At 32.7% G+C, this 27,013-nt stretch overlaps 4 protein-coding genes, 1 long non-coding RNA gene and 3 pseudogenes across 6 annotated transcripts; 5 read left to right on the top strand and 3 right to left on the bottom strand.

Moving 5' to 3' along the window:
- Positions 1-272: 272 nt before the first annotated feature.
- Positions 273-3,941, top strand: LOC111316694 (amino acid transporter AVT1I-like). The gene is made up of 3 exons (XM_022918754.2): positions 273-627; positions 2,656-3,263; positions 3,346-3,941. Exons 1-3 carry the CDS (start codon positions 453-455, stop codon positions 3,859-3,861), a joined length of 1,299 nt encoding a protein of 432 aa, XP_022774489.2. The 5' UTR covers positions 273-452; the 3' UTR covers positions 3,862-3,941.
- A 1,179-nt stretch (positions 3,942-5,120) lies between these two features.
- LOC111316695 (ATP-dependent zinc metalloprotease FTSH 6, chloroplastic-like) lies at positions 5,121-7,049 on the bottom strand. Its single transcript, XM_089753768.1, has 4 exons — positions 6,643-7,049; positions 6,028-6,341; positions 5,657-5,897; positions 5,121-5,553 (listed from the first exon to the last, which is right to left on the bottom strand). Exons 1-4 carry the CDS (start codon positions 6,745-6,747, stop codon positions 5,212-5,214), a joined length of 1,002 nt encoding a protein of 333 aa, XP_089609894.1. The 5' UTR covers positions 6,748-7,049; the 3' UTR covers positions 5,121-5,211.
- Positions 6,814-7,164, bottom strand: LOC111315985 (ATP-dependent zinc metalloprotease FTSH 6, chloroplastic pseudogene; annotated as a pseudogene).
- Positions 7,165-7,179: 15 nt separating this feature from the next.
- LOC149511845 (ATP-dependent zinc metalloprotease FTSH 6, chloroplastic pseudogene) lies at positions 7,180-7,888 on the bottom strand (annotated as a pseudogene).
- A 1,299-nt stretch (positions 7,889-9,187) lies between these two features.
- On the top strand, positions 9,188-10,252 carry LOC111315986 (protein DMP9-like). Its single transcript, XM_022918002.2, has one exon. It carries the CDS (start codon positions 9,467-9,469, stop codon positions 10,112-10,114), a length of 648 nt encoding a protein of 215 aa, XP_022773737.2. The 5' UTR covers positions 9,188-9,466; the 3' UTR covers positions 10,115-10,252.
- A 1,824-nt stretch (positions 10,253-12,076) lies between these two features.
- Positions 12,077-15,067, top strand: LOC111316303 (uncharacterized; annotated as a pseudogene).
- A 730-nt stretch (positions 15,068-15,797) lies between these two features.
- Positions 15,798-18,970, top strand: LOC149511846 (uncharacterized). 2 transcript variants are annotated; one of them, XR_016333355.1, is made up of 4 exons: positions 15,798-16,572; positions 17,374-17,635; positions 17,750-18,144; positions 18,246-18,970. It is a non-coding gene; the product is annotated as an uncharacterized LOC149511846 (long non-coding RNA). The 2 variants fall into 2 exon arrangements; XR_016333354.1 differs by having other exon boundaries at positions 17,374-18,144.
- Positions 18,971-20,920: 1,950 nt separating this feature from the next.
- Positions 20,921-22,747, top strand: LOC111316305 (ribonuclease S-7-like). Its single transcript, XM_089753871.1, has 4 exons — positions 20,921-21,561; positions 21,654-21,852; positions 21,930-22,164; positions 22,266-22,747. Exons 1-4 carry the CDS (start codon positions 21,301-21,303, stop codon positions 22,303-22,305), a joined length of 735 nt encoding a protein of 244 aa, XP_089609997.1. The 5' UTR covers positions 20,921-21,300; the 3' UTR covers positions 22,306-22,747.
- The last annotated feature ends 4,266 nt before the right edge of the window (positions 22,748-27,013 follow it).

The raw sequence follows: 27,013 nt of genomic DNA on the forward strand, positions 1-27,013 counted from the left end.
ATACTCTTGTAAGAGAAATTTAGTTGTTTTATTAATTAATGAACATTAATTGATATAATACCATAAAGCTAAGTAAGTGAAAGACAAGAAATGGTCCCTCCAAAATTACATTTTCTGACATTCTAAGATACGATTTATGTTTGTTGGAGTATGAAAAACGTGGTAAATTCATAGCATTGGCGTGCCATTTTGACAGTAAACGCGTAACTTTTTTTTTAGCCATTTTGTCAGTGGGAAAGAGTGCATCTATAAATTGTGTTAGCCCTTTGCTCAAATGTAAGTGAAAGAAAATCTATAAAAGTCTTTTAGGATACTATATTTTCGTTGCCCCTTTTGATACTATCTTGTCTTTGCATTTTCGGTAGTATCAGAACTATTGAAACCAATTTTCTTTGCCCATCCAGCGTTAATTTCCTTATATTTCTCCCCTTTTTTAATTGATTTTTCTAGCAATGGAGACTAAACACCAAAGTGCTGGAGCACCTGATCTTAAAGTACCCTTGCTTCTTGACCAGAACCAAAGCAAATTACAGGATTTAGAGGCACCTGGAAATCATGTTGATATCAATATCAAAGACGCCACCTCTTTCTTCAGTACTTGTTTCAATGGACTCAATGCTTTATCAGGTACTTTCTCATTCTCATCAGTTCTCAACTTTTGCCATTGTTAGTGTGTTTTTGGGGGCTGAAAAATTATAACTTTTTTCATTATAAAATTCTTATTTTCATGGAAACGAGATAGGCTGAAGCTGCCTAAAACCATGTGACAGAGTAGTTGTCTCAATGTCAGGCCAAGCTTTTGAAACAAATTGCAAAACCTGGCTTAATTAATTTGGTTCAAGAAAAGGCATGGAATTTGAGGTGGGATTTTAGTTCACGGCTCTGAAATCAAATCTAGGTAGAGCTTGCAGCTATGTATGAATCTATACAGGAAGAGTTTCAAGGGCCAAAAGGAAAATGGAGAGAGGAGATGAGCTTGAGGCTGCTGAGCTAAAGACAGAAAAGCAACCATGAAAATATCCCAAGCTTATTTACTGGTGAAGGATCAAAGAAATTTCATAGAAAAATCTATGGTACCCACAATTTGTTTAGTAGCAAACAACGAAGAGGTGTCCTTATCTATGGTGGGGAACCCTGTAAGCATAACTTTATTGCAATGGAAAGAGAGAGGAAACCAGGGATTTGTGGAAATTATTTTTTGAGTTTATATTTGATATATATATCTATACAGTTATTGAATCAAATAATGTTATTTAATTAATTAATAAATAAATATCAAAATTTGAAATAAATATATAAAATTAATATTTTTTAATAATTTATTTATTAATAAAATGATATTATTTGATTCATCTTATTAATGAGATGATATCATTTAATTTATTGATAATATATAAAATTTTTATATTAATAATATATTAAATATATTATTTTTCTTCAATATTTTTCCATTACCTGCTTTTTCATGATGATAAATATGATTTAATTAGAGCTTTATAATTTCCATTGGCTGCTTCTTCTTCTTAACTCCAAATAACATTTATCTATGGATGGATGATTAGCTGATTAGCTAAAGTGATAAAGAAAGTATTTTTTAGTTTTTATTGCTTGGATTCAAATTTGTTCTAAGATTGAGAGAAAATAATTTTTTATAAATTTATTTTACTCGACATTAATAAACTTGCTTAAACATATTTGAAAATAATATTTTACACAATACCTGCAAATTTCTAACCGGAAAAAAAAATCCATTCTACCTATTTGGATTAGCATCAACAAATATCCCAGAACCCATGTTTCATGCTTCTTAAAAAGGAGAAAAGCAAATATTAGTTATTAGTAGTTATTTAACTTTTACTATAAAAAATTATTTTGTATCAAGAAAAGGTTAACTTTTCTAAAGTGTGGGATAAACTTTCTGGTTACTGCGATAAGACAGACAGCATCTAGACAAGCGTGGGATAAACTTTCTCTCCATATATATATATAATCTATCATTCACATTATTTGTATAATGTCCTAGGAAAAAATGCAACGACGAAGTGAGATCCATCCATGCCTAAGAATATCACAATGTGGCCCCCTTTCTTTTGCCTAGTTTGCATGACTCTTGGAAGGGAAGTTGGGGGGGGGGGGGGGGGGACATGGTGTAATAATGGTGGTATGTGCTTGTATAACTCTATAGTATTGTTAATGACCCCAGGGACTTACGCTATATATTAGATTCTGAAAAAAACTTCGATATATTATTGTGAATTATGTGGAGATAAATGATGGGAAGAATGATAAAAATATATATATATATATTAACTGACTAAGTACGTTCAAGTCCCAATCACTAATCTTATAGCCTAATTGGACTATGAAGTCTGTAGTCTGCACAAATTAGGCATAAAAGTTGGAATTATGCTTTGTCATAAGTTACAATACAATTCAGCAAATATTTGCTGAACCAGCAATCTAAATGGTTTGAGAATTCCAGTCATGTTGAAGAACACTTTGTGATTTAAGGAGCAACAATGAGACTGCAGGAGTGGGGAAGAACTGTTTCCTATTTTAATTTCTTTAACATTTTCATTTGATTTTTCTGCTTAGTAAGAAAAGCAGTTTGGCTAGCTCTTAACCCTTTTTTTTTTTTCTTTTAACTACATCCAGGAATAGGGATATTATCAGTCCCATATGCGCTGGCATCAGGAGGATGGTTGGGCTTGATACTTCTTTTTGCCATAGCCACTGCAGCATTCTACTCGGGTTTGTTAATTCAAAGATGTATGGAAGCAGATTCAAGTATCAGAACTTACCCTGACATAGGAGAGCGTGCATTTGGGAACAATGGGAGACTAATAGTATCAGTTTTCATGTATATCGAGCTCTACTTAGTCGCGACAGGATTTTTGATTCTAGAAGGAGATAACTTGCAAAAGTTGTTACCAAATATGGAATTTGAAGTAGTCGGACTAGCAGTTGGTGGCAAACAAGGCTTTATTATAATTGTAGCGCTCATAATTTTGCCCACTGTTTGGTTGGATAACTTGACCCTTCTTTCTTATGTCTCTGCCAGTGGGGTTATAGCTTCTGCAATCATCCTTATTTCAATTATCTGGACTGGTGCATTTGATGGAATTGGATTTCAACAAAGGGGAACGCTGATAAACTGGGAAGGAATCCCTACTGCTGTCAGCTTATACGCCTTCTGTTATTGCGCTCATCCAGTCTTCCCTACGCTTTACACTTCAATGAAAAAAAGGCATCAATTCTCCAATGTAAGTATTAACTTTACAAGTTTATATTGTTTTAGTTCACATAAACAGGCTTGTGACGGAAATTTCTCTGTTTTTCCTTTAGGTCCTGGTTGTATGCTTTGTCTTATGTACCATCTGTTACGCATCAATGGCGATTTTGGGGTACTTAATGTTCGGATCAGATGTTCAATCACAGATAACTTTGAACCTTCCAACTAACAAGCTCAGCTCAAGAGTGGCAATATACACCACCCTGGTCAATCCCATATCCAAATATGCATTGATGGTTACACCAATTGTAAATGCCACTAAAACCTGGTTTCCATATCACTGCAACAAGCGATTCCTCAGCCTCTTTGTTGGTACCACCCTAGTAATCAGCACTGTTTTGGTGGCTCTGGCAGTTCCATTTTTCGGTTCCCTCATGTCCCTAGTTGGAGCAATTTTAAGTATCACAGCTTCAGTCATACTACCATGCTTCTGCTACTTGAAGATATCTGGAAATTATAAGAGATTCGACGTTGAAATGGTTGTTGTAGGCCTAATAATTATAATGGGCGTTGCTGTGGTTATATTTGGTACTTACACATCTCTGGTAGACATCATAGGCAAGTTATAATATGCTTATTTTGTTATAATATAATGTATTCTTGTGTGATTTTGGAGGGATTCTCTAAATTCAGATAAAAATTTCTGTAATCTCGATTCTGAAATCTGTTCTTTGCAGTTAGCACTAACAATGGTTCTCAACATCTCCATTGCTTGAATCAGCCAATCTAAAATAAGATAACACAAATTGAAAATAATACAAAAAAAGACGCAATTAGAATTTTAGCAAAAGCCACATATATGTTTAACAAAAAAAAAAATATATATATATATATATATATATATAGTATTTTGTGTTTTCCTGTGAAATTAGGACACATAATTTTTTTATGTAAAACAAGAATTGAATAAACAAATTTTCAATATTTTATACAAATCAAACATACAAATTGTCAGATCTAGTCTATCACAATGACATGAATTAATTATCAATGATTAATAGTAGCAAGCTTTTTTCTTATATTTTGAGTGATTTGATCAATTACAAAAGGTTAATCAGTTTCATGTGTAAGGTCAGTGTATCTAGCAATGGATAGATAATTAGATACCATCAAAATCAAATTGAGAATCGTAGCCAATTAATTCAAGACATCATTATTCACCTGCCATCTTTTTGAACCTTCCATCTTCATAAACCTCCGTCGGCCCCTGCATACATGTTTGCAACCACCACCAAGTTTATGGCGTTTCAGCCCTCGTTTTCGCATTTCTTTAAGTACCCAGATTGATTTTTGGGGAGAATTACTCGAAGCATGGCCTCGGATGAGGATATTCCATGTAGACGGAGTTGAATTGAGTGAGTTAATGAGAAGGGAATGAGCGTAGCTGAGGCTTTAGAAGGGAGATAGAAAGGAGAATCTGATGAGTTCAGTGAGGAGGAAAGAGTCTAGGTGGAGATTACAGATGACAATTGGCGTAGATAAACTTTTTTCATGAACTGACTAATTCTGGCATATATAAACTTGTTTGGATCGAGAAAAGGATGCAGTAAACAAAGCTTAAAAATGCCTTCAAAAGAAAATAAAAATGAATTTTTACTTTTTTCTTATTGATGAATTTAACACACTTCTTCTCCATGGATGTCTCATAGGTTCACTAACTCTTCTAATATGTCAATATGTTTTATTTCCACACGAAATTTATAGTCCCGATTCTCTTTCTTTGTCAATTTGCATTTTGTTTTCATATTTGGATTAATCATAAAATTTGCAGCTAATGGATCAATAAACACTTTCTGCAATAATATTTCTAGGATTTCATAGCTTTGGAAATTGGATGAACAAGATTGTTCTCTATAAATATTGCTTACTACACTTTATATATACAATGTTATCTGAACTAGGTATGGTTGTACAGTTACTCAAGCATTGATCATCTCACGAACAGGAGTTCTGTCAATTTTTACTGCAGGTGCATCAACAAATTCAGACAGGATTGCTCTGAACTCATCTCCTGTAAGAGTTTCTTTCTCCAGCAACACTTCTACTAGCTTGTCAATGGCTTCGCGGTTATTCCTGATATGATTCTTTGCAACCTCATATGCATTTTCAATTATTTTCCTAACTGATGAATCAATATCTTCCGCAAGTTTCTCTGACATGGAATTCCTGGCAAGCATCCTTAGCACGACATCGCTACTTTGAACTGCAGGATCAGTTAACGCCCAAGGTCCAATATCTGACATGCCAAACATGGTTACCATCTGTAAGGAGCGAAAGGAAACTTGTTAGCTAACGTTAGATTTCGGTTTGTATTGATTTCTTGGTGGATGATTGCTTGAAAAATCAGATTTTCTTGATGCAAACCTGTCTTGCTATTTGGGTTATTTTTTGCAAGTCCCCTGCTGCACCTGTAGTAGTTTCTGGTTCTCCAAATATTATTTCTTCCGCTGCCCTACCACCAAGACCTCCAACTATTCTAGCAAAGAGTTGTTGCTTGGAAATAACAGCAGGATCTTCACCTGGTATGAACCATGTTAGGCCTCGAGCTTGGCCTCTGGGGATCAGAGTGACTTTTTGAACTGGGTCATGGCCTGGGGTCAATGTTCTGTAAGTACAAAATGTAAAAAACAGGTTAAGTAACTGTGCTTCTTCCCATGAAATATATATCAGAAGGCTGTCCATGTCAAAATCCTAGGGTGTTCGAGTATGTTGCAACATTCATTGATGAAACTTACGCGCAAACAGCATGTCCAATTTCATGGTAGGCCACGAGCAATTTGCTCTTTCCATCTGTCATCTTTGTTCCTTCCATTCCAGCCACAATTCGATCAATTGAGTCATCAATCTCTTTCATTGTGATCTTGTCTTTGCCCCTTCTACCAGCAAGAATGGCAGCTTCGTTCATAAGGTTTGCCAAATCTGCACCACTGAATCCTGGTGTCCTCATAGCAATTACACTCAGAGAAACATCCTTATCCAGTCTCTTGTTGTTGCTATGTACCTTCAATATTTCTTCCCTCCCTCTAATATCAGGTAACCCAACAGTGACCTGCTCAATCAACCGAATGAGTTGTCTTATGTTTCTAGCCACGGTTTTGCAAGAAAATGTGTTACTTTGTAACTTCATGATCAAGACTATGGATTATAATACATTTTTTATTTTACAAAGATGTCGTAGCTTAAGGATAGGGAAGGGGTTGCAGGTGCTGGTTTTAAACTCCAGACCTGCTAGATAACTCCTTTTAAGAGTAATTGCAAAAAACAACTGAGCTAAGTTTCAAATTCAATTATAGTACATATTTTATATAAAGAAGATTTCAAGTTGGAGAATATATGAAAGAATAGCTTACCTGTCTATCAAATCTTCCAGGCCTTAGCAAAGCAGAATCCAGGATTTCAGGCCTATTAGTAGCAGCAATGACAATAACTCCAGTATTGCCGGTAAAACCATCCATTTCAGTTAGCAATTGGTTTAGAGTTTGCTCCCTCTCATCATTTCCTCCACCAATTCCAGTTCCTCTCTACCTTCCAACAGCATCTATCTCATCTATGAACACCAAGCATGGCGAATTAGCTTTTGCCTTGTTGAACAGATCCATTACTCTTGAAGCTCCTACCCCGACAAACATCTCTATGAACTCTGATCCAGAAAGTGAAAAGAAAGGAACTCCTGCTTCTCCTGCAATTGCCTTAGCCAGCAATGTCTTTCCAGTCCTAGGAGGTCCAACTAAAAGTACTCCTTTAGGAATTTTGGCACCCACTGCAGCAAACTTCTCTGGGTTTTTTAAGAACTCAACTATCTCCTGAAAATCTTGCTTGGCTTCATCAACACCAGCAACATCATTAAAAGTTACTCCAGTGTTAGGTTCCATCTGAAATTTGGCTTTGCTCCTGTTCACAAAGCAACAAGTAAACGCTCCTCTTATGAAGCACCAGTAACCAAAAAAACACTTGAAACCACAATTTTATCATTTATGATCAATTAAAGAGGGATATCAATTACCTTCCAAGTCCAAAAGGCAAGTTTGGACCTCCAGGAGTGGTTGTAGATGAGCTCCTTAGCAACCAAGCGCCAAGCAAAATCAATGGAAATGCCAAGTTCCCCAACAAGTCAAGTAAAGCACCTGACCGGTTCGCATCCATAGGATAAGCAGCGAAGTCTATGTTTTTCTCCTTCATTTTCCTCAGCAATTCTTGTGGCAATCCTGGTAATTGAATTCTTACCCTCTGGATTATATCAAGTGCAGGACTATATATCTCAGCAATCGCCACGGTCCCATTCTCAAACAAGTCCACCTTCCTCACAACACCTTCATCCAAGTACTGCAAAAATCTTGAATATGACATTCCATTTGATGTGCTCTCGATCGGGCTTTCTGGCTCAGCTTTTGCTGCCTGAGCAACTGAGAGCCTTCCTCCAATCAGACCCAAAGCAGTTGAACTCAACAGCTTTCTTTTACTTAACTTGGTATCTGAGACTACTTCGGCAGAAGAGTTTTCTCTATTAGTTCCTTTGGGGAAGTCGGTATCCTTAGAAAAGTCCTGAAATTTGCAAACTGGAAGGTGGGAGACCGAAAGAGAGAGAAAAGGTGCCATAGTTTTTGGTCTCAGCTGCTATCAGCCAAGCTATAATCCAAGTTTTCTTGAACAATTTGTGCTGTGACTCGAGCAGTAGTTTCCGCTTTGGAGTTCCATAAATAGGTGATCAGACAAGGATGTTGCTAGCACTTCAATTTGGCCTTTTCTTTGGCTTGGATATTTCTTGCTCAAATTTTCCATTTCCTGAAGGATCTGGAAATTGTACTCTTCATTGCTCAGATCCATAACTAAAGATTTATGGGAAAAAAAAGGGGTCCTGAAAAATGAAAATTCCACCGTGGAAGATTGGTTCAAGAAACATACAAACAGAAGATCTTTTCTTTCACCACTATCTCTTGTTCTCAACCATACATTTTTTTTCTTTCATGTTTGATTAATTTTCCAAACCAAACACTTGGAAATAAAGAACGGGTGTATTGGATATTTTGTATTTATGAATTCGAAGGGTCTAAGTATATTCTAAAATGATGCCACGTTATATTTTTCTAAGTGGTTCAAAGTATTCTCGGCATATTATTAAAGGAAATATGAGTTTTAAGCAATTGTGTCCATAGCATGTTTATTTTATGTTAAAATATATAAAATATAAAAATTATTATATTATAATTTGTTTGAACACGTGAAAGGTAAAATATGTTTTTATTATTTTTTTTAAATTAATATATGAGTTTTGTCAATTTTAAATTATATTTTTTATATTTTTTTATATTATGTTTTTGTCATATTTAAAATTATCAATTTTTTAAAAATAATGAAAAATAAAAAAAGTTAAAATAATTCTATTGAAGTACTAAAAAATTACTTCAATTTCTTAATCTAATAGTTAAAAAAGTTTAGAAAAACATATGAGACGAGAGTTCAAACGTCACCATTTTTATCCTTATTTTCTAATCAATGTATATATATATATATATATATATATATATATATATATTAGTGTTCAATATGGGATACTAATTTTATACTCAAATAAAAAATAAAAAATTAATTAAAAATTATTACAAACTAAAAAATGACATTTTTTTATTACAAACATAAAGATATTATAAGTTTTTTGTTTCGTCAATTATCAAAATTTTGACACTACAATAATTATTATATAGATATAATATCAAAATTATATTTGATAAAAAAATTATAAACAATTAAAATTATGATTAAAATTTCTCATAATATAATCTATAATAAAATATTAACTCTTATCCTGACATAATTAAACAAATTAGTTACTTATGCGATTAAAAGCTTGAGCAAAACCTAACTTGAGAACTATTTAGAGTTGAGAGAGACTCCCCATAAAACTAATTCTGAGGTACTCATAAAGACCACCTAACAAAATCGATCTTTACTCTATGATGAAGAGCCGGTCATTTAATAGCGGTTCTAGTGAGCCGCCTGCAATTGGCTTTTTTTTTTTTTTTGTAATCACGTGCTAATATCATTTCATTAACCGTCGTAACTACCCCAAAGTTTCAAATTTCAAACAAGGACAAAACCCTTTAAATATCACAGAATTCCCCTCAAAGCTTTCATTTCCTTATCATCAAGCAGTTTTTTTTCTTATCTGAAAACAAAATGGAACAAACTGAAGAAGGAATTGGCGTCAAAGTCTACAATGCAACACCACCAGAAGGTCCTATAGCAATCTCCTCCCTCCCTCGGCTGCCACCAGAACCCGGCAGGAAGAGGAAAGCCGTGGCAAAAGGAGTGCAAAAATCTATATCCAAAACTTCCATGCTTGTTAACTTCCTTCCAACAGGCACACTTTTAACTTTTGAAATGGTTCTCCCTTCTGTTTACCGCAATGGTGATTGCTCCAGCGTTAACACCATGATGATTTACTTCCTCCTATGCCTTTGCTCACTCTCTTGCTTCTTCTTTCATTTCACTGATAGTTTCCGGGGTCCTGATGGGAATGTTTACTATGGTTTCGTGACCCCTAAGGGACTGGCTGTGTTCAAGCCTGGTCTCGATGTTGAATCCCCGAAAGACGATAAATACAAGGTTGGACTTACTGATTTTGTTCATGCCATCATGTCGGTCTTGGTGTTTATGGCAATTGCTTTTTCGGATTATAGAGTTACAAACTGTGTTTTCCCCGGGCATGAGAAGGATATGGATCAGGTTATGGAAAGTTTTCCCTTGATGGTGGGGATTATTTGCAGTGGCTTGTTTCTTGTGTTTCCCAACACCAGATTCGGCGTTGGTTGCATGGCTGCTTGAAATTTGTAAAAACCATGGTTGTGGAATTAGATTCTGGTGTATATAGATTAGTTTGAAATGAATTTGTAAGAATAAATTTCTTCAAAATTAATGGCTTGTGCCTGCAGAAGAATGTAACATTATTGCTGAATTTGTGTTTTTTTCTTTGTGGTTTTCAAGAACAATATTTTTATATGTTTGAATTTATGGAAGTATTTGATCAAATTATAATTCATTCATTCATTTAAATTCAAGACAAGATTCTGGAATAGATTCGTGACTCCCTTACTATAAACTTGACCTTTTAGTCATTTCTGATATAATCTTCTGAACAGATACATACCACTAGATCAGATTTATTATTAGCTTTGACTTGCCTAGTTTAAACTTGCTAGAAAAATTTGGGAAACAAGATATTAAAAGCTTGCACAAAGCTGAAAATACTTCTTTATGATGCAGAGAAGGTTCATTAATACAAGGCCTGCAACTGAATGTTCAAATAAGGACCATTTTTTCCCAGGAGTTAAATTGACAGACAATGAAAGATCAGCAGTGTCTCTGAAAACAACCGCTGGATTCATTTCAGATTCACACTTTCACAGTACTGTAATTTTTTTTTCTTATATTCATGTTTAGTTGTTTTTCTTTCTTAATGTATGTGGTTGTCTTATTTGTTTAAAAAGTACTACCAACCAAAATTCATAAATCAGTTATAAAGATCAAAGTTTATCATTTTGATTAATTTTGTTTTTTAATCTCCAGCAGTAATTGGATTGGTCATAATTCATGATTCAAATTCCTGTAAGCAAACCCATCATCCTTACTTGTACCATCAATTGTTTGCTAGTTAAGTTAATTAGGTTAGGTGTATCATTACAAATGAGGTGTAAAACCCCTTGACTTCTTTAATGGTTATCCAATGGTGAGGTAAGGGTTGATTGAAAGAGTTTTGTCATTATTGAAGGTATATTTGTTCATATACCTTCACAAGTTAAGCTTTTCAGTGTCTTTGTTATCAACGTGGAAAAAAATGACAGGCAAATCAAATAATGTTGACTCCTGAAGGAAGAGACAAGATCTCATAACTTTCTAACTTGAACAATTCCTCAACAACCTTCCCTCGGTTGATTCATTTTTAGCCTAATGGCAGATTCACGCTTGATCACTTTGGTCAACATATAGTGAAGACAGGTTAGGACAATAGAGGGGTTTTAAGCAAAATTTTGGTGATATTGTTAGATTCATTAGACAATTGTTCTAATGGATAGGATCCTAGGTAAGCAAACAAGTTTTATATTTTGATGCATTAACTAAAAAGTTAGTCAAGATATCACAAAGCACATTCTAAGCCAAGTCTGTCAATTGAAAATAATTTCTTCCATATTTCCAGACCCATGAACTACTCTTTTTTTTTTTTAAATTCCTAATCTATCCTTGAATCTTCCTACCTTAGTATTTATTTGACTAACAAGGATATTACGTACATGATCTACTTCGAACTTGCAACTTCCAAACACCAAGTCTAATAACATGTCAACTGATTAAAAGTAAATTATCCATCCATAAACTACTCTTATTTTATAGTGATTGGAGGAAAATTTTTCCAATACTGGCACTTTCCATGTTGTTTCATTCATTTTTCAATGAGTCAATGACCCCCCTCCCCAAAAAAACCTACCTGGTTTATATAAGATGTTGAGGGGGTTCAGTTAATTAACTGCTAAAATCCTCAGGAAAAATTTTCCAATCTTGGCACTTTCTATGTTGTTTCATTCATTTTTCCATGAGTCAATGAGCCCACCCCCCCTTCCCCTCAAAAAACCCACCAAGTTCATATATGATGTTGAGAGAATTCAGCTAATTAACTGATAAAATCTTCCCACAAACCACTAGGAAACAACTATTAGAGCTTCCTGAAGGGAGTGGTTGTAAATAATAGGTCTTCAATATGGCTTGAGTGGTTGTAACTAATAGGTCTTGAAAATGGCTTCCCTTGCTTCCTGTTGGCCTATCACCAAGTCTATTGTCATCCCTGATGGATATTTTCTGAAGTGGTTTTATTTGAGCTTCTGTATCCATCCTGTTTTTCTTTTTGCTTGCCAGATTTTTCTATGGCTCAAGTTGCTGAAAAGATGTAGTTCAGCTGTATTCATTTATCCTTTCAGAATCATTTGCTTTTTGTGTTTATATGTTCACAAATTTTGTACATATTGTATCTTCAATATTTTCTCTTTTATTAGAGTAACCAACATGCAAGTAGTTGAAGAGGTTGATTCCAATTCAGAATTGGTAAAAAGATCAGTTGGTATTGTCATTCAAAATCAGCTTGTTAGGTTAAGTATTTTTTTCAAGAACACCCCCAATTCCATGCAAGACTAAAGTGGTTGAACTTCAGAGGGATGAATTTGAAGAGGCTAATGGTTGAGAAGATAATGAAATTCTTCCTGAAAGAGAGAATGCAAATATGGAAGGCTGGAGTTTTCGTCTTCACATGGACTTGAGTGCAGACCAGTATGCATCTTCCTTTTGCATCTCTTCTCCATCCATAGATGAAGCATACTTGAATGAATATTCACCACTGTTTGGTTCCTTGACGTCACTATTTATGAAAGAACACTCATTTCCAACTTGCAGCTCTGATTATCCAGTTTTGGAGAGGGAAGTGATAACCACAGCAAGAGATGAGGACGAATCAGAAGAATTTTACAAGAAATATTCTGACAGAATGGGATGATTTGATGTGCTAAACTATAAAAGGATCTGTGGAATAAGTGGGTACTTTTTACTTTCTTTTATCAATCATGCTATATATAGGGGAAAAAGGCATAATATTTTATAGCAGAACTAGCATATATAGTTTGGGCAATGCAATATTTATGTACAAATGAAAGTGTTTGGTGCATGATGGAGCAAATCTTTACATGTTGTGGGGGGAACCCTTGATCTTGAATGATTCTAATATATATATATATATATATATTGGTAAAAGGTAGGCCACAGCCTAAGAATAGGGAAAGAGATTGTAAGTGCTGGGATTTGAATCCAAAACTTATAGGATCCTACCTATTAAAGGTGGTTATATGAATCAACTGAACTAAATCTCTATGAAATTAGTTATTCTTATAGAAAAAGAAATAGAATGCATCTTAATCAGATTCAGATGCACTCACTGCAATTCATGGTTGACTATTTCAGGTTCAATCTTGAGCAAGGAAGTGGGAATTCCAAGGTCACTGGAGAGCATCAAGGTGAAGGATTTCTCAATCCCCTACATATCATGGAGCAAAATGGATAAACAGAAGCTCTTAAGAAGTTTACAGAGAGATTTTGAGCTTGTTTATGTGGCTCAATCATGCTTGACCTGGGAGGCCCTGCATCATCAATACAGAAAGGTCAAGTTTCTGATCTTCTCCAACTCCTTGTTTTCTGATAATGTGGCAGGGGATTTCCAAAACTTCCAAGCATTGCTTGAAAGATTTTTGGAAGAAGAAGGTACCATTATCAGGGAAAGAGAGCTTGGAATTATGCTTAAGCAAGATTTTCTTGCAAGAGTCTTCTTCAAGTTCCTAAAGTGACAAGTAATTCTTTTAATTCTTTATTTCCTCAATCTTAACTAGTTTAAGGCTGTTAATCAAATATGACGTTACTTATAAAATTAAACTGAGATTTTGACTTTTTGATTTTGAAAAGAAAATCCTCATCTGCCTTTGGATTAGTTTAGATTGAGATTGAAAGTTGCTTCTGTATTCAAAAGCTGCTTTTAACCAAATTTCAATGTAAAATAACCAAAAAAATAATGATTTTTCGATTTAATAAATTTTGCCTGCAAGCTCAAACCAAAAAATTTTTAAAAAAGTGTTTTTGCAGTTCAACCATAATTTTATGAATAAAATCATATCTTTGAATTTTTATTATTTCGTACATATTTTTTGAACATTTCAATTCATCATTTTTGTTACAATAATACACTTTTTAAGCCCAAATTCTTTCTAACATTTCCAGCAATGCTAAATTAGAAGGCAATAACTTTGTCAATTTGTCAATTTATAGAATATGCAAAATTCCAACTTATTCCAACTTGAACACATTTCTAATTGAAAAAAAAAAAAAAGAATTTACTTAGTGATGGGGAGAAATATATTAAAAATCTCAATCAAAGGCAGTACTTATCAAGCTACCTTGTTAAAATTTACCCTTAATTTGGTTTCTCACAGGGTTTTTTGAGGAAGAAAAGGAAGGGATTAAAGGAGAAACTGTGTTTGCAAAAGTTGTGTTGAAGGCCATAGAGAAATGCATACAGATTTTTGGGAAATTTGTAACTACTGACAGGAAAAAGCCTTGGTGGAAATTTAAAAGTTCATTATGGACTTTCCCTCTGTGGATGATCCAAGAGACTTGGAGCTCCTGGCTGACCTGACCACATGTCTCCAAAAGGTAAATATTTCAATGGACTGACCAATTCTCATGATACCTATCAACCTGAAGTTTACCAAGAAATTTCTTTCAGTAGAAAATATTGCAATGTTTCCTCAAAAGCTGGTGTTCGAATAATAAGTTGGTAAAAAAATTTTTAACTTTACAAGTGATATTAAAAGATTGTTACATGTTTTATTATTTTAATATATTTTAAGATATGCGTAACTCTGCTGCAATCTAAAAACTCCATCAACAGTATATGAGATAATTTTTCTTGAATATTACACTTTGTTTTGGCTGCAGAAGGAACTATGGTTGAAAGAGTTACAAGGGAAACAAAGATGCTGGTTTAACAAAGCTGTGAACCCAGTAGAAGAATCCCAGAAAGTGGCAATATTGTTCACAATGATAGAAATGAAGCTGGTATCAAGGGTACTCCAAATGTCATTTCTATCCTCTTCTCAACTCAAATGGTGCCAGGAAAAGCTAAACAACATTGAATTCAAAAGAGGGAGGCTTTTCGGGACTGCTAATGGTCCCCTATTCCCATCTTCTTGACTTTCAGCCGCATAAAAAAAAAAAAAAAAAAAAAACCCCAATTTTAGGGGTTCTCATTTAAGCTAAAATCTGCTCCACATTAAAGACAAGGCTGGGTTTTTGTGCATATGTTAAATATGAAAACATGTACATGTGTAAACAACAAAAGACAAGAATGTCATGTAACAATGTCAGGTTTGTGAAAAACCAGTACCTGTTTTCATGGCCACATTTGCAGGTGGCTTTGAATGTAATCTAGCTGCAATTTGCTTCAGAATCTTTGCTCATTGCACTCCTCTAACTTAATATTTTTCAAGTAGAATCGGACAAATTTTCAAGTTGAATTGGACAAAAAGCTCTTATTAAACTTTCACCATGCCTTTTTGTCTTCCAAAGTTTGTTTTGAAATTTTTAATTTACTTTTGAATCTTTTATTAAAATACTTATCTAATTAAATAGATATAATTCATATAAATTTTTTCAAATTCATAATTTTTAATAGTGAAATTTAATGACATATAAATTGATATAAAGTGAGTCCATCTTTCTCTCCCACGTTTTAAATTCTTGTGAAAACTGACCCTATTATTTTGTCATGGACATTGATACTTTTCTTTAGAAAATCGAAAAGACAAATAGAAAGAATGAATAAAAAAGTAAAAATAAAAAATTTATTAATCTAATATTAAAATTTATAATTAATTTTTATTTTATAACTTAATTATTAAATTAACAAATTTTTTATGCTTTAGTCATTTCTATCCTCCTATTAATTAAAGCCGAAGTAAAAAGACGAAGAGGAACTCTTAAAAGCCCAACGGCCACTAGGCTAGCCATCCAAAGACATGATCTCTATAGACTATAATACTCTCCAATTTCTGTTCCCAAATTCTCAGCCAATTTGAACCTCAAATTACAAAAAAAAAAAAAAAAATCCTCTATGGTTTCCCATTTCCTTGGACCCACTTGAAAACTCTACTCGCAGATTTTCCTGTTCTTTCCATGGTTTTTCTATCATCTTTAATTAAAAAAAAAAAAACTATAACTTTTCTTAAATTCTTATTCTCATTCTTTCAGTAAAATCTTTTCTCTTTTTTGTTAAAGCAAAAGACATTTTTCTTGATTTTGCCGTTAATTCCCATTTCCCAAATTATCTTGTAATTGCTAAAGAAAACACCTATTTCTGATTTGTTGGTTTAGTTTAAGACATAGTTTCTAGCACTGGGAAATGGCTTCCCTTGGTGCTTCCTCCCCTTTTGTCATTGAAAGAAACGTAGAAAGTAGTCCTGTTTTCACTTTCTCAACTTCTAGGCTAGGGAAAACTAAAAATTTTGCTGTTTTGAATGCTTCAACATGTGGGGTTTCTCTGTTCTATAACGAAGGGCAACTCTGGAGGTTTAAGCCTATCAGAATAGCTGGTTCTGTGGATGGTGTAAGTGGCGCTGGTTATGACTCAGGATACACTTCAGGCTACAATTGAGAAGAGCAAGAAGGCTCTTGCAATGCAGAGAGACGTACTTCAACAGGTATCTTTTGTCATAGTTTTTATTTTGTGTCAGAATCTTGGTTTTGGATTGTAAGGGTTATGCTTTTCATTGAGAATGTTTCTTTTGGAATATAATTTTGTGTTTTTCTTTATAAATGTTGCCATTGGGTTGAAAATGTATTTTTAATGTATAATTGTTTTATTTTCTATGTTGTGATTGTTTCTTTATTTCTTTCTTAAATGTGAACTTTGCAAGTGTAATAGTTTGCAGCAGATAAAGATAAAGAAAAATCGGACAAGGGAATTGTGGCTATGAATCCTTCTGGAATTAGCAACTTTTTAATTCTATACCTAACTTGCAATGAAACTCCATTGAATCAATAAGCAGCTTTCATGGAGTATATAAGAACATTCTTGCGTTATTAGTTCAAAACTGAACAGAGGAGAGAGGATTCCATTGGAATCGCATTGTTGATGAAGGTTTCTTACCATCTCATATCTAATTTTTCCTCTACACCCTTTTAGGTTTGCAAAGTTGCATTCATACGTAATCTCTGAGATATCTTTTTACTCAAATCAGTTATGTTATTGTAGAATAAGTTTCTTTTTTTCCTAGCATTGAACTTCTTAGAATTACTATAACGGAAGTGTTAGGTTTTGGTGATGAAAACCTTTTAGCACATGCAATTATGTTAAAATTCAACCAGCTTTATGAATGAGGAAATTTGTCATGTCTATTCTTGTTCTTATCTTTCAAGAGCTACAATCGCTTTATTTTGCTGTTTTCATTTGTGAGAATTGAAATCGAAATGGTGTTATTGATTTTCTGTATCCATGGCAGATTGCAGAAAGAAGGAAATTGGTTTCATTCATAAAAAAATAGGATTACTGACCTAGACGAAGATGAAGATCTAAATGAACAGAGAGATAACTCTCTTCCCAATGTGGATCTTGCTTCAAACAGCTCTGACAGAATGGATGAAGACAAAAACTGTAGCATGCTTTCAAGCAGTCATGTTAATTCAACTATGAAGGACGTATCAGAGATCCTACCATTAAATGCAGTTGGAGAGGAACCTGAACTGCATTTGCCTTCAGAAAAGGTTTCCCCTAATATAGGTTCTACCAAACAGTTGAACATCACTGATTCTAAAGCATTTAAGTACGATGTGCTTCCTTCATATCTCTCTGTTCCTCTGACACTGTCTGACTTACAGATGAAGAGAATGAAAATTTGCCCAAAGCAGGCTTAGAAAAGTTTGGTGAGGTACATGATCCTGCAATTGAAGTTGAAAACCCCCTGCCACTAGCCGGTGCCAATGTCATCATATTCTTTAATTTATCTTCCTCAATGACTTAAGTAATTATTTTTAACAGAATGTTCCCCGGGAGAAATACCTTCACGTAAACTCACAAAAATAAAAAGTAGCATTGAAGAAATAATAGGTCGAACCCCTCAATTTCTATACAATCAGGGCCCTGGACGTGTAACGCAATTGTTTGAAATAACATCTTGTTTCGATAAATCTGGAAGGTCCAAGGATTGCAGATATGATGCTAGAGGTTGCTATCAAGATTATTTAATTTTACTACCATCAAGGAGGACTCTTTGGTACGTATATAACTGTCTTATGATTTTAATGTCTCCTATTTCTTCTATTACATAACGGCATTTAATTAATGTTTATCTTTTACTCTCTTTAATTTTACTAGGCATGATGAATTTCGGCGAGGAAGGCATGATGAACTTTGAGCAGGGGAGGAAGATCCTTGATGGGCAGCCACGCAACTCAAATCTGAACAATGAACAAATTATTCAAATGAATTATATGTCTCTAGTTAGGGAGGGCAAAATCACCCGAACCGTCGGGTTTCGATTCGATCCGACTTCTTAAGGTTAATTTTTTTTTTTTGAAAATCGGGTATCGGATCGGGTAGAGTAAAAAAATTTTCGGGTTCGGGTCGGGTTTTAAGCAAACTCGACCCTATCCGATCCGATATATATAAAAAAATTATTTTTTAGTTATTTTTTTAATTTTATATTTAATTATATATATTTTATATATATTTAATTTTATATTTATATTTAAAATAATATTTTTTTAATTTCGAGTCAGATCGAGTCGGATTTGATTTTATACAATATCGAGTCAGATCGAGTTCGAATATTTAAAATGAAAAAAATATCGAATCAGATACGAATTCAGATATTATATATTTAAAATCGGATCGAATTTGAAACGAGCAAAAACTCGTCCCGACCCGACCCGTGGCCATCCCTATCTCTAGTATACAAGCATGAGAGTAATTGTATCGCATATGTGTCAAAAGAATCTTTTAACACGTGGGTGTTTGACTTTCATATGTAAAAAGAAACTTTACCATGTGGGTGTCAGATGTTTTAACTTTCATGTATCAAAAAGAAGTTTTTTCATGTGCCTGTCAGATGTTTTGATCATATAATTTTTAAAAATATTAATTATTTTAATATTTTTGAAAAGAAAAAAATTTTAATTAAGGCCTGTCCTAAAAAAGTCCAAGGCATATCTAAAAAATTCCAAAAATTTTGCCCCTTTTTGTTAATATATCAAAACTACCTATATTCGTCCCTATACGATTTTCATTTTTATTAGATTAGCAAAGTAGGTTTAAAAAAAAAAATGCTTTGAAGTTTTACTTTACTATTTAAATTAATTTAATTTATTTTTATTCGCACCAATTTCACTATTTTTCGAATAATATAATTTATTATAAATAAATAATTTCAAAATAATTAACTCATCATTATTAAATGAATAAATATAATAAAGAAGGGAAACAAGATAAAAGATGGACTAGAAAGGTTTTGCATATTCTGAAGTTATAAAGAAGAAAAAAAGTAAAAGATATGATATAATTGATAAAAAATAATAATTTCATATTAGAACTACTAAAATATAAACAAAAATTAAAAAAATATATATATATTTCCACTTAATTTCTATTTTTATTGTCTCAAAATTATGTTAATTTTTTTAAATGCCAACAATCATTACTTTTTAAATATTTTGGATTTATTTTTAATTATTTTTTGTTTAACATAAAAAATTATAGTTTATCGATGGTATAAAAAATTTGTCTATTAAAATCATTGGAGTCAAGATATTTTTCTAAATTTCCAGGCCAAGTTAAACATGGATATTCATTTCAAAACAAATTTAATGTAAGAATCAATTAAATTATTATATGAAATAATTATAATATATAATATATGTTAAAGGATTAGAAAAATATTTGGGGCAGTTGCTTATGCAATTGGCCTTAAACATCCGCTCAAATAAAGAATCGAATCATGTCAAATTTTAAGTCTTAAATGACCAAATTGATTAATTGATAAGTATGTAATTCTTTCTTTGGATTGAGACTCATGCCAACTTAATTTATCACATATATCACCATGTGCACTTGTTGCACTCCATGTGAACACTATCAAGACCAAGGTTTGAGCACCAGCGCAAAAAAATCAAACCTTCACCCAAGCACCAGACCACAAAAATAAATTTATGCCAAGTGATCTGATGCTAAGTTCAAGGATTATGCTAAGTTCAAGGATTTTGCAAGAGAAACTTATAGAGAGTTCCAGAATGGTGGTAATGGGATTGAACTTAAGAAAGCTCTGGATAAGTCGGACTGAGACGAAAGCGGCGGACATGAGCTCAAGTCCTCCTCAGTTAGGACCCCATCATGGTCCTTTGTAAGTAATTTGATTGTCCCTCCCTTCCACCGACCTCAAAGGCTTTCAAAAGTTTTGATGGGACGTTCCCACGGTCTTTGGCTAGAGTGGGTTCCGTGATCAACCTTCCTTCCCTTTTAACAACAACTACAATTATTTTGAAATATATATTTATATATATAACATCTGCATATCACACAATAAATATTTTGTGTATAACATTTAGAAACTATAGTTTATCAATGGTATAAAAATTATACATATATATTTATATATATATATATATATTAATTTGATTAAACTCAGAATATGTAGAGCATACTTCAACGTAATTGGGTAGTAGTCATTTCCCAAACGAAGGTTTCGGGAAAGCTTGTTGTAAACACTTATTTATTTATTATTTTTTTTTTTTTCGTTTTTTGCGTTTGTCTTCTTCTTTTCTTTTCTTCTTTCTTTCCTTTTCCTTTTTTATTTTTCTTCATTCATATCTGATTGCATTAAATGCACAATTTTTAAAATCAAAATTACCGTCGTTAGTTGCCCACAACTAACCAATAAGTCGCCAATCACAAACGATAGAAGTGATTTTTTAATTGAAAATTGGGATTGGAATATAGAAGATATAATATTTTAATCCATACAAGCTCTATAAATAAAGCTTCTGTCGAAAAAAAAATCTGTAAAAACATAACAAAAAAAGCAAAAACAATCCCCTGAAACGAGAAACCAACGTCAAATTACACCTACAAAGACATCCAACAAAAATAAACCAGAAAACACACAAACAATAAAAGAAATGTTTTTTTCACCGAAACTTTGAGAGTAGATCTAGGGAAGTGGGGATTTTTTTTTTGTGAAAAAGATGTCAGATTTGTGCTCAAGAGGTCGAGAGAAGTTCGTGAGAATTTTTTTGGAATTTTCCGGCACTGTTGATGGCGGCCGGAGTTCGTAGCCGGCGAAAATCACGGCGGCCGTCACGACTTAAAGTTACTTCAAGTCGAAGAATTCAGCAATTAAAACCTACTAGCCTCTCCGTCTCCAACCGCATTTTAAAAAATGTTGAAATTTTTCACAAAATCTGCTTTTCTCTTCATTCTTCTTCTTTGTTTAAGCAAGGCCAGAAACCCAGGCTATGATTCTCTACAGCTGGTGCTGCACTGGCCGGTTTCTTTTTGCAACGACATAAGAAACCCTCATAGATGCGGAAAAATACCTTTTAATTACTTCAAGATACACGGCCTACGCCACTGCTACACTCAAACCGGAAGATGTAAAGTTTATTGTGGAGATGATGGAGTACGATTAGAAGAATATCAGGTAAAATGGACTTAATTACTTTCCTTGTATTTGCTTCATCTTTTCATTCTAATATCTTATATCTCTAATCTAGTAATTTTTTTTTCTCATAGTTACCTCGACATCTTCAACTTAAGTTAAATCGCGAGTGGCCAGATTTGAAGATTGGACATAGTAATTTGAATTTTTGGAGATATCAATGGAAAAAACATGGTTACTGCTCTGGTAAGAGTGCACAAGCTTACTTTGAACAAGCCATCAATCTCAGCAAAAAATATGCAAAGCTTGTTGACATATTAAGGAAATATGGAGGTAATTAATCGATTTATTTTATTATATTCTTTAATTTATCTTCCTCAATGACTTATTTAAGTAATTATTTTTAACAGAATGTTCCCCGGGAGAAATACCTTCATGCGAACTCACAAAAATAAAAAATAGCATTGAGGAAATAATAGGTCGAACCCCTCAATTTCTATGCAATCAGGGCCGTGGACGTGTAACGCAATTGTTTGAAATAACTTTTTGTTTCGATAAATTTGGAGGGCTCCAGGATTGCATATTTTCTGCTAGAGGTTGCAATCGAGATTATTTAATTTTACTACCGTCAATCAGTACTCTTGGGTACGTATATAACTTTCTTATGATTTTATTGTCTCCTATTTCTTCTATTACATAATGGCATTCAATTGAAGTTTATCTTTTACTCTCTTTAATTTTACTAGGCATGATGAATTTCGGCGAGGAAGGCATGATGAACTTTGAGCAGGGGAGGAAGATCTTTGATGGGCAGCCATGCAACTCAAATCTGAGCAATGAACAAATTATTGAAATGAATTATATGTCTTTAGTAGATAACAATAAGGGTAATTGTTATCGGATATGTATTAGACTTTGGATTCTAAATAGTAGTTGTCATAGTGGTAAACATAGGATTTGGTTTTCACCTGTAAAAGATAATGACTACAGTCCTGCGAAGCTGTTTCTTGGAGATTAAACAAAGTTGGTCTTCCATTGCCGACGGTAGTAAGAGTCTGAGTGCTTTACCCCCCCACCCCCAGCATTGCCACGTGCCAAAGATCGGACCGAATAATTGGTTGGTCTATATTTTTTGGCCTTCAACAGGACCAATTACCAAGGTTAATTTAATTTTATATGGAAAGGAGGAGCTTCCAAGTACCCAAAGTCTTCTCGGTGACTTGCTAGTAATTGTACGCCAAATTATCCCTTTGCATATCTGATGTTAATTATAAATTTACTTATAAACAAGTGGCAAACGTCTCAAAGCATTATAGCCACTAATAATCTAACTGCTATTCCCACTTCGATCACTGCATTTTTGAAAATTATCAAATTAAACAACTTAGTTTGGGGGTCACCTTTTTTATACATGAAAATAGCATGCATGCATGCATGCACGTACTTTCCTCAAACATAATAGATCCATGTGCATGTAGTTTTAGGAGGAATTAATAAGTTAATTAATGTTTGATTTCATGAAAATATTATAATTAATTAGGGTAAAATGAAGTATACAATGATATGTAGCTAATCCTATGGTATTTATGTAGATCGTGTTGGGTTCCATGATCAATCTTCCTTCCCTTTTAACAACAACAATTGCAATTGTTTATATATATATATGTGTATATATATATATATATATATTCCATAATTTTCGGAAGAACCTTTTCTTCTCAATTAAAATATATTTTGGTGAATTAAATTTCATCATGCTATCATGAAAAAGGAAAAGGCAAACTTTTTTGTGCATCAATTTTCCATACGCGGTAGTGGTAGGGACATACGGTTTGTTTTTCCATTTTGTCTCGTTTGTTGTTGACAAACAAATATCATTTTGTAATGAAAATGATTTTATTTTTGCAAAAAATTAATTAAGCAGCATTGAGTAACATTATGCATCAAAGGAATCTTAACATGTGCTGGTCAGATGTTTTGACTTTGATGCATAAAAAGAAACTTTTATCATGTGCGTGTGTCACGAGTAGAGATTTAAGCTTCGAATTCGTGCGGCTTCGAGATCCGAGTATTCACCCTTCCGGTGTCTCGGATCAATCTAACCGCCACAATTGACACTTTTATGAGGTATTGTCTGCTTTGATCCCCCTGACCTCACAGTTTTATCCTACAAAAGACACCTCACAAAGTAGAGATAATGTGAATCCTTTTATACTCTAATGACCCTCCTATTATGTTCGATGTGATATTCATGACTCTTCCTTAGATCCGTGACATTCTCTCGCACCTAATCTCGTGACGCCTTCATTATGGAGGCTGATCACCCTACCTACCTCCCTCGAGGTGCTTGGCGTGAATCGAACGACTTAGGGCTGGCTCTGATGCCACTTGTCACAGGTCAAGACTTAAGCTCCGAACCCGCGCGGCTCCGGGACTCGGGCATCCACTCATCTGATGTCTCGGATCAGTCTGACCACTACAGTTCACACCCTTGTGAGGTATTATCTACTCTGACCCCCTTAATCTCACAGTTTTATCTTACAAAAGGCGCCTCACAAGACAGAAATAGTGTGAACCTTTTTATATCCAAATGACCCTCTTATTATGTTCGATATGAGATTCAAGACTCTTCTTTAAGTCCATGACATATGTCAGATGTTTTGACTTTCATGTATCAAAAAGAAATTTTATCATATGCGTGTCAGATGTTTTGATCATATAATTTTTAACAATATTAATTATTTTAATATTTTTGAAAAGAACAAAATTTTAGTTAAGGCATCTCCTAAAAATGTCCAAAGGCATATCTAAAAAATTCCAAAAATTTTATCCCTTTTTTTGGTAATATGTCAAAACTACCTATATTCGTCCCTAGACGATTTTCATTTTTATTAGATTAACAAAGTACGCTTAAAAAAAAGCTTTGAAGTTTTACTTTGCTATTTAAATTAATTTAATTTATTTTTATTAGAACCAATTTTACTATTTTTCGAATAATATAATTTATTATAAATAAATAATTTTAAAACAATTAATTCATCATTATTAAATGAAATAAATATAATAAAGAAGGGAAACAAGATAAAAGATGGATGAGAACGGCTTTGCATATTTTGAAGTTATAAAGAAGAAAAAAGTAAAAGATATGATATAATTGATAAAAAATAATAATTTCATATTAGAACTACTAAAATATAAACAAAAATTAATAAAAAATTTAAAAAACATGTTTCGACTTAATTTTCATTTTTATTTTCTCAAAATTATGTTAATTTTTTTAATGCCAACAATCATTACTTTTTAAATATTTCGGATTTGTTTTTAATTATATTTTGTTTAACATAAAAAATTTTAGTTTATCAATGGTATAAAAAATTTTTCTACTAAAATCATTAGAGTCAAGATATTTTTCTGAATTTCCAGGTCAAGTTAAACATGGATTTTCATTTCAAAACAAATTTAATGTGAGAATCAATTAAATTATTATATGAAATAATTATAATATATAATATATGTTAAAGGGTTAGAAAAATATTTGGGGCAGTTGCTTATGCAATTGGCCTTAAACGTCCGCTCAAATAAAGAGTCGAATCATGTCAAATTTTAAGTCTTAAATGACTAAATTTATTAATTGATAAGTATGTAATCCTTTCTTTTGATTGATAACTCATGCTAACCTAATTTAGGACATAATTCACCACGTGCAGTCTCCAAATTTAAACTTCTTTTTTAGCCAGACAGATTGAACTCTAGTGCCTTTTAGTTTAGATCACATCATGGTGCTTTCAAAAGTTTTGATGGGACTGGGCCCCACACGCGCTGACCACAGCCCGCCCTTAATTCCCATGGTCTTTAACTAGAGTTGGGTTCCGTGATCAATCGTCCTTCCCCTCTAGCAACAAAAATTACAGCTCTGCTTTTTAGTTTAAACCACATCATAGTGCCCTTTAACTCATTTGATCATCCTTGCCATTGGCCTCAAAAGGCTTTCCGTGATCAATCTTCCTCCTCTTTTGTCAACGAACAACTACATCAACGAGTGATTGTTTTAATTTATTAAAAATTATCATCTTTAATAAAAAAAATTTTGATTTAAAATTTTATTGATGATCATTTATTAAAATTATTTTAAATATATAAATTTTAATTATTTATTTTAAATTATTAAATATGAAATATTTTATTTTAATTTAAAAAATTAAAAAATTTATTTATTTTCGAATTTTAATTTAAAACAAAACAAAAATTATAATTATTTTAATATATATAACATCTGTATATCACATAATAATTATTTTTATGTTTAACATTTAAAAATTATAGTTTATCAATGGTATACAAATTATACATATAGATTTTTATATATATTAATTTGATTAAACTCAGAATATGTAGAGCATACTTCAACGTAATTGGGTAGTAGTCATTTCCCAAACGAAGGTTTCGGGAAAGCTTGTTGCTTTTAAAATATTCCAAATTGTTAACGAATCCCACAATCTCAGGGTTCCTAAAAGGTATTGGGACTTTCACTCAGCAATCCAACTGCTATGATGTACAAATTGGAAAGGGTGGGAATTGGGGCAGCTAGTTTTACTTTGGTGATCCTGGTCGAAGCCCTACTGCCCCTGATCATTTAAAGTTAAAAAAGCCAGGTAATCTTTTTTGCTAAATCAGATTTGATTTCGTTAGAAACATGATGCAATAGAGAGTACAATTCGTAAATGATAAAATCAATTATTACAAAAGATAACCCCCAGTAACTCAACCTTCCTTCTTACCACAAGATTCAATTCTTGAAATTTCTATGTTTTGAGTATTTTTTTACAAAAATCAATTTTGTTTTAAACCTTTTCAACTTCTCAAAATTTTGATGACCTTCAGGTGAGATTTCATAGAAATTGTGGATATCTTGAAAAGGACTCCTTAATACATTTTTAATATAATGTGACACATTTCATTTAATTAAATAATTTAGGAGAATGAAAATTTTGAAATTAACTAGTTTTTTGTATTTGATAATTTCAAACATCCAACTTTTGAGTAATTGAAAATTCACTTTCCAATGACCGATTGAGTTGATGTTTGTGTGTTTTTTATAATAACAATATGTTCTTTCCAGTGGTATAATTATTTCGATATATTGATTTATAGATTAAGATAATCAAGACTTTAAAGTTGACATCATAAATCTAAAAACTCAAAAATTTTATCCCTTTGTTTTTTTGGTTATATGTCAAAACTACCGATATTTGTCCGTAGACAAACTTTCATTTTTGTTAGATTATTAAAAAAAAAGCTTTGAATTTTTACTTTACTATTTAAATTAATTTTTTTATTTTTATTTAAATCAATTTCACTATTTTTCAAATAATATAATTTATTATAAATAAAAATATTATAGAATAATTAAATCATCATTATTAAATGAAATAAATATAATAAAGAAGGGAAACAAGATAAAAGATGGATGAAAAAGGTTTTGCATATTTTGAAG

The sequence above is a fragment of the Durio zibethinus genome, chromosome 24, assembly GCF_047325235.1.
Source record: "Durio zibethinus cultivar Kanyao isolate XHJ-2024 chromosome 24, ASM4732523v1, whole genome shotgun sequence".
NCBI lineage: Eukaryota > Viridiplantae > Streptophyta > Magnoliopsida > Malvales > Malvaceae > Durio > Durio zibethinus.

Bases quoted from the DNA above. Each gene is read 5' to 3' on its own strand.
- LOC111315986 (XM_022918002.2), top strand. From the start codon at position 9,467: ATGGAACAAACTGAAGAAGGAATTGGCGTCAAAGTCTACAATGCAACA.
- LOC111316695 (XM_089753768.1), bottom strand. From the start codon at position 6,747: ATGGATGGTTTTACCGGCAATACTGGAGTTATTGTCATTGCTGCTACT. The intron at 5,898-6,027 runs GTAAGTTTCATC...TTGTACTTACAG, and splicing joins ATTGGACATGCTGTTTGCGC to AACATTGACCCCAGGCCATG. The intron at 5,554-5,656 runs GTTTGCATCAAG...CGCTCCTTACAG, and splicing joins TAACCCAAATAGCAAGACAG to ATGGTAACCATGTTTGGCAT.
- LOC111316305 (XM_089753871.1), top strand. From the start codon at position 21,301: ATGTTGAAATTTTTCACAAAATCTGCTTTTCTCTTCATTCTTCTTCTT. The intron at 21,562-21,653 runs GTAAAATGGACT...TTTTTCTCATAG, and splicing joins TACGATTAGAAGAATATCAG to TTACCTCGACATCTTCAACT. The intron at 21,853-21,929 runs GTAATTAATCGA...TATTTTTAACAG, and splicing joins CATATTAAGGAAATATGGAG to AATGTTCCCCGGGAGAAATA.
- LOC111316694 (XM_022918754.2), top strand. From the start codon at position 453: ATGGAGACTAAACACCAAAGTGCTGGAGCACCTGATCTTAAAGTACCC. The intron at 628-2,655 runs GTACTTTCTCAT...AACTACATCCAG, and splicing joins TGGACTCAATGCTTTATCAG to GAATAGGGATATTATCAGTC. The intron at 3,264-3,345 runs GTAAGTATTAAC...TTTTTCCTTTAG, and splicing joins AAAGGCATCAATTCTCCAAT to GTCCTGGTTGTATGCTTTGT.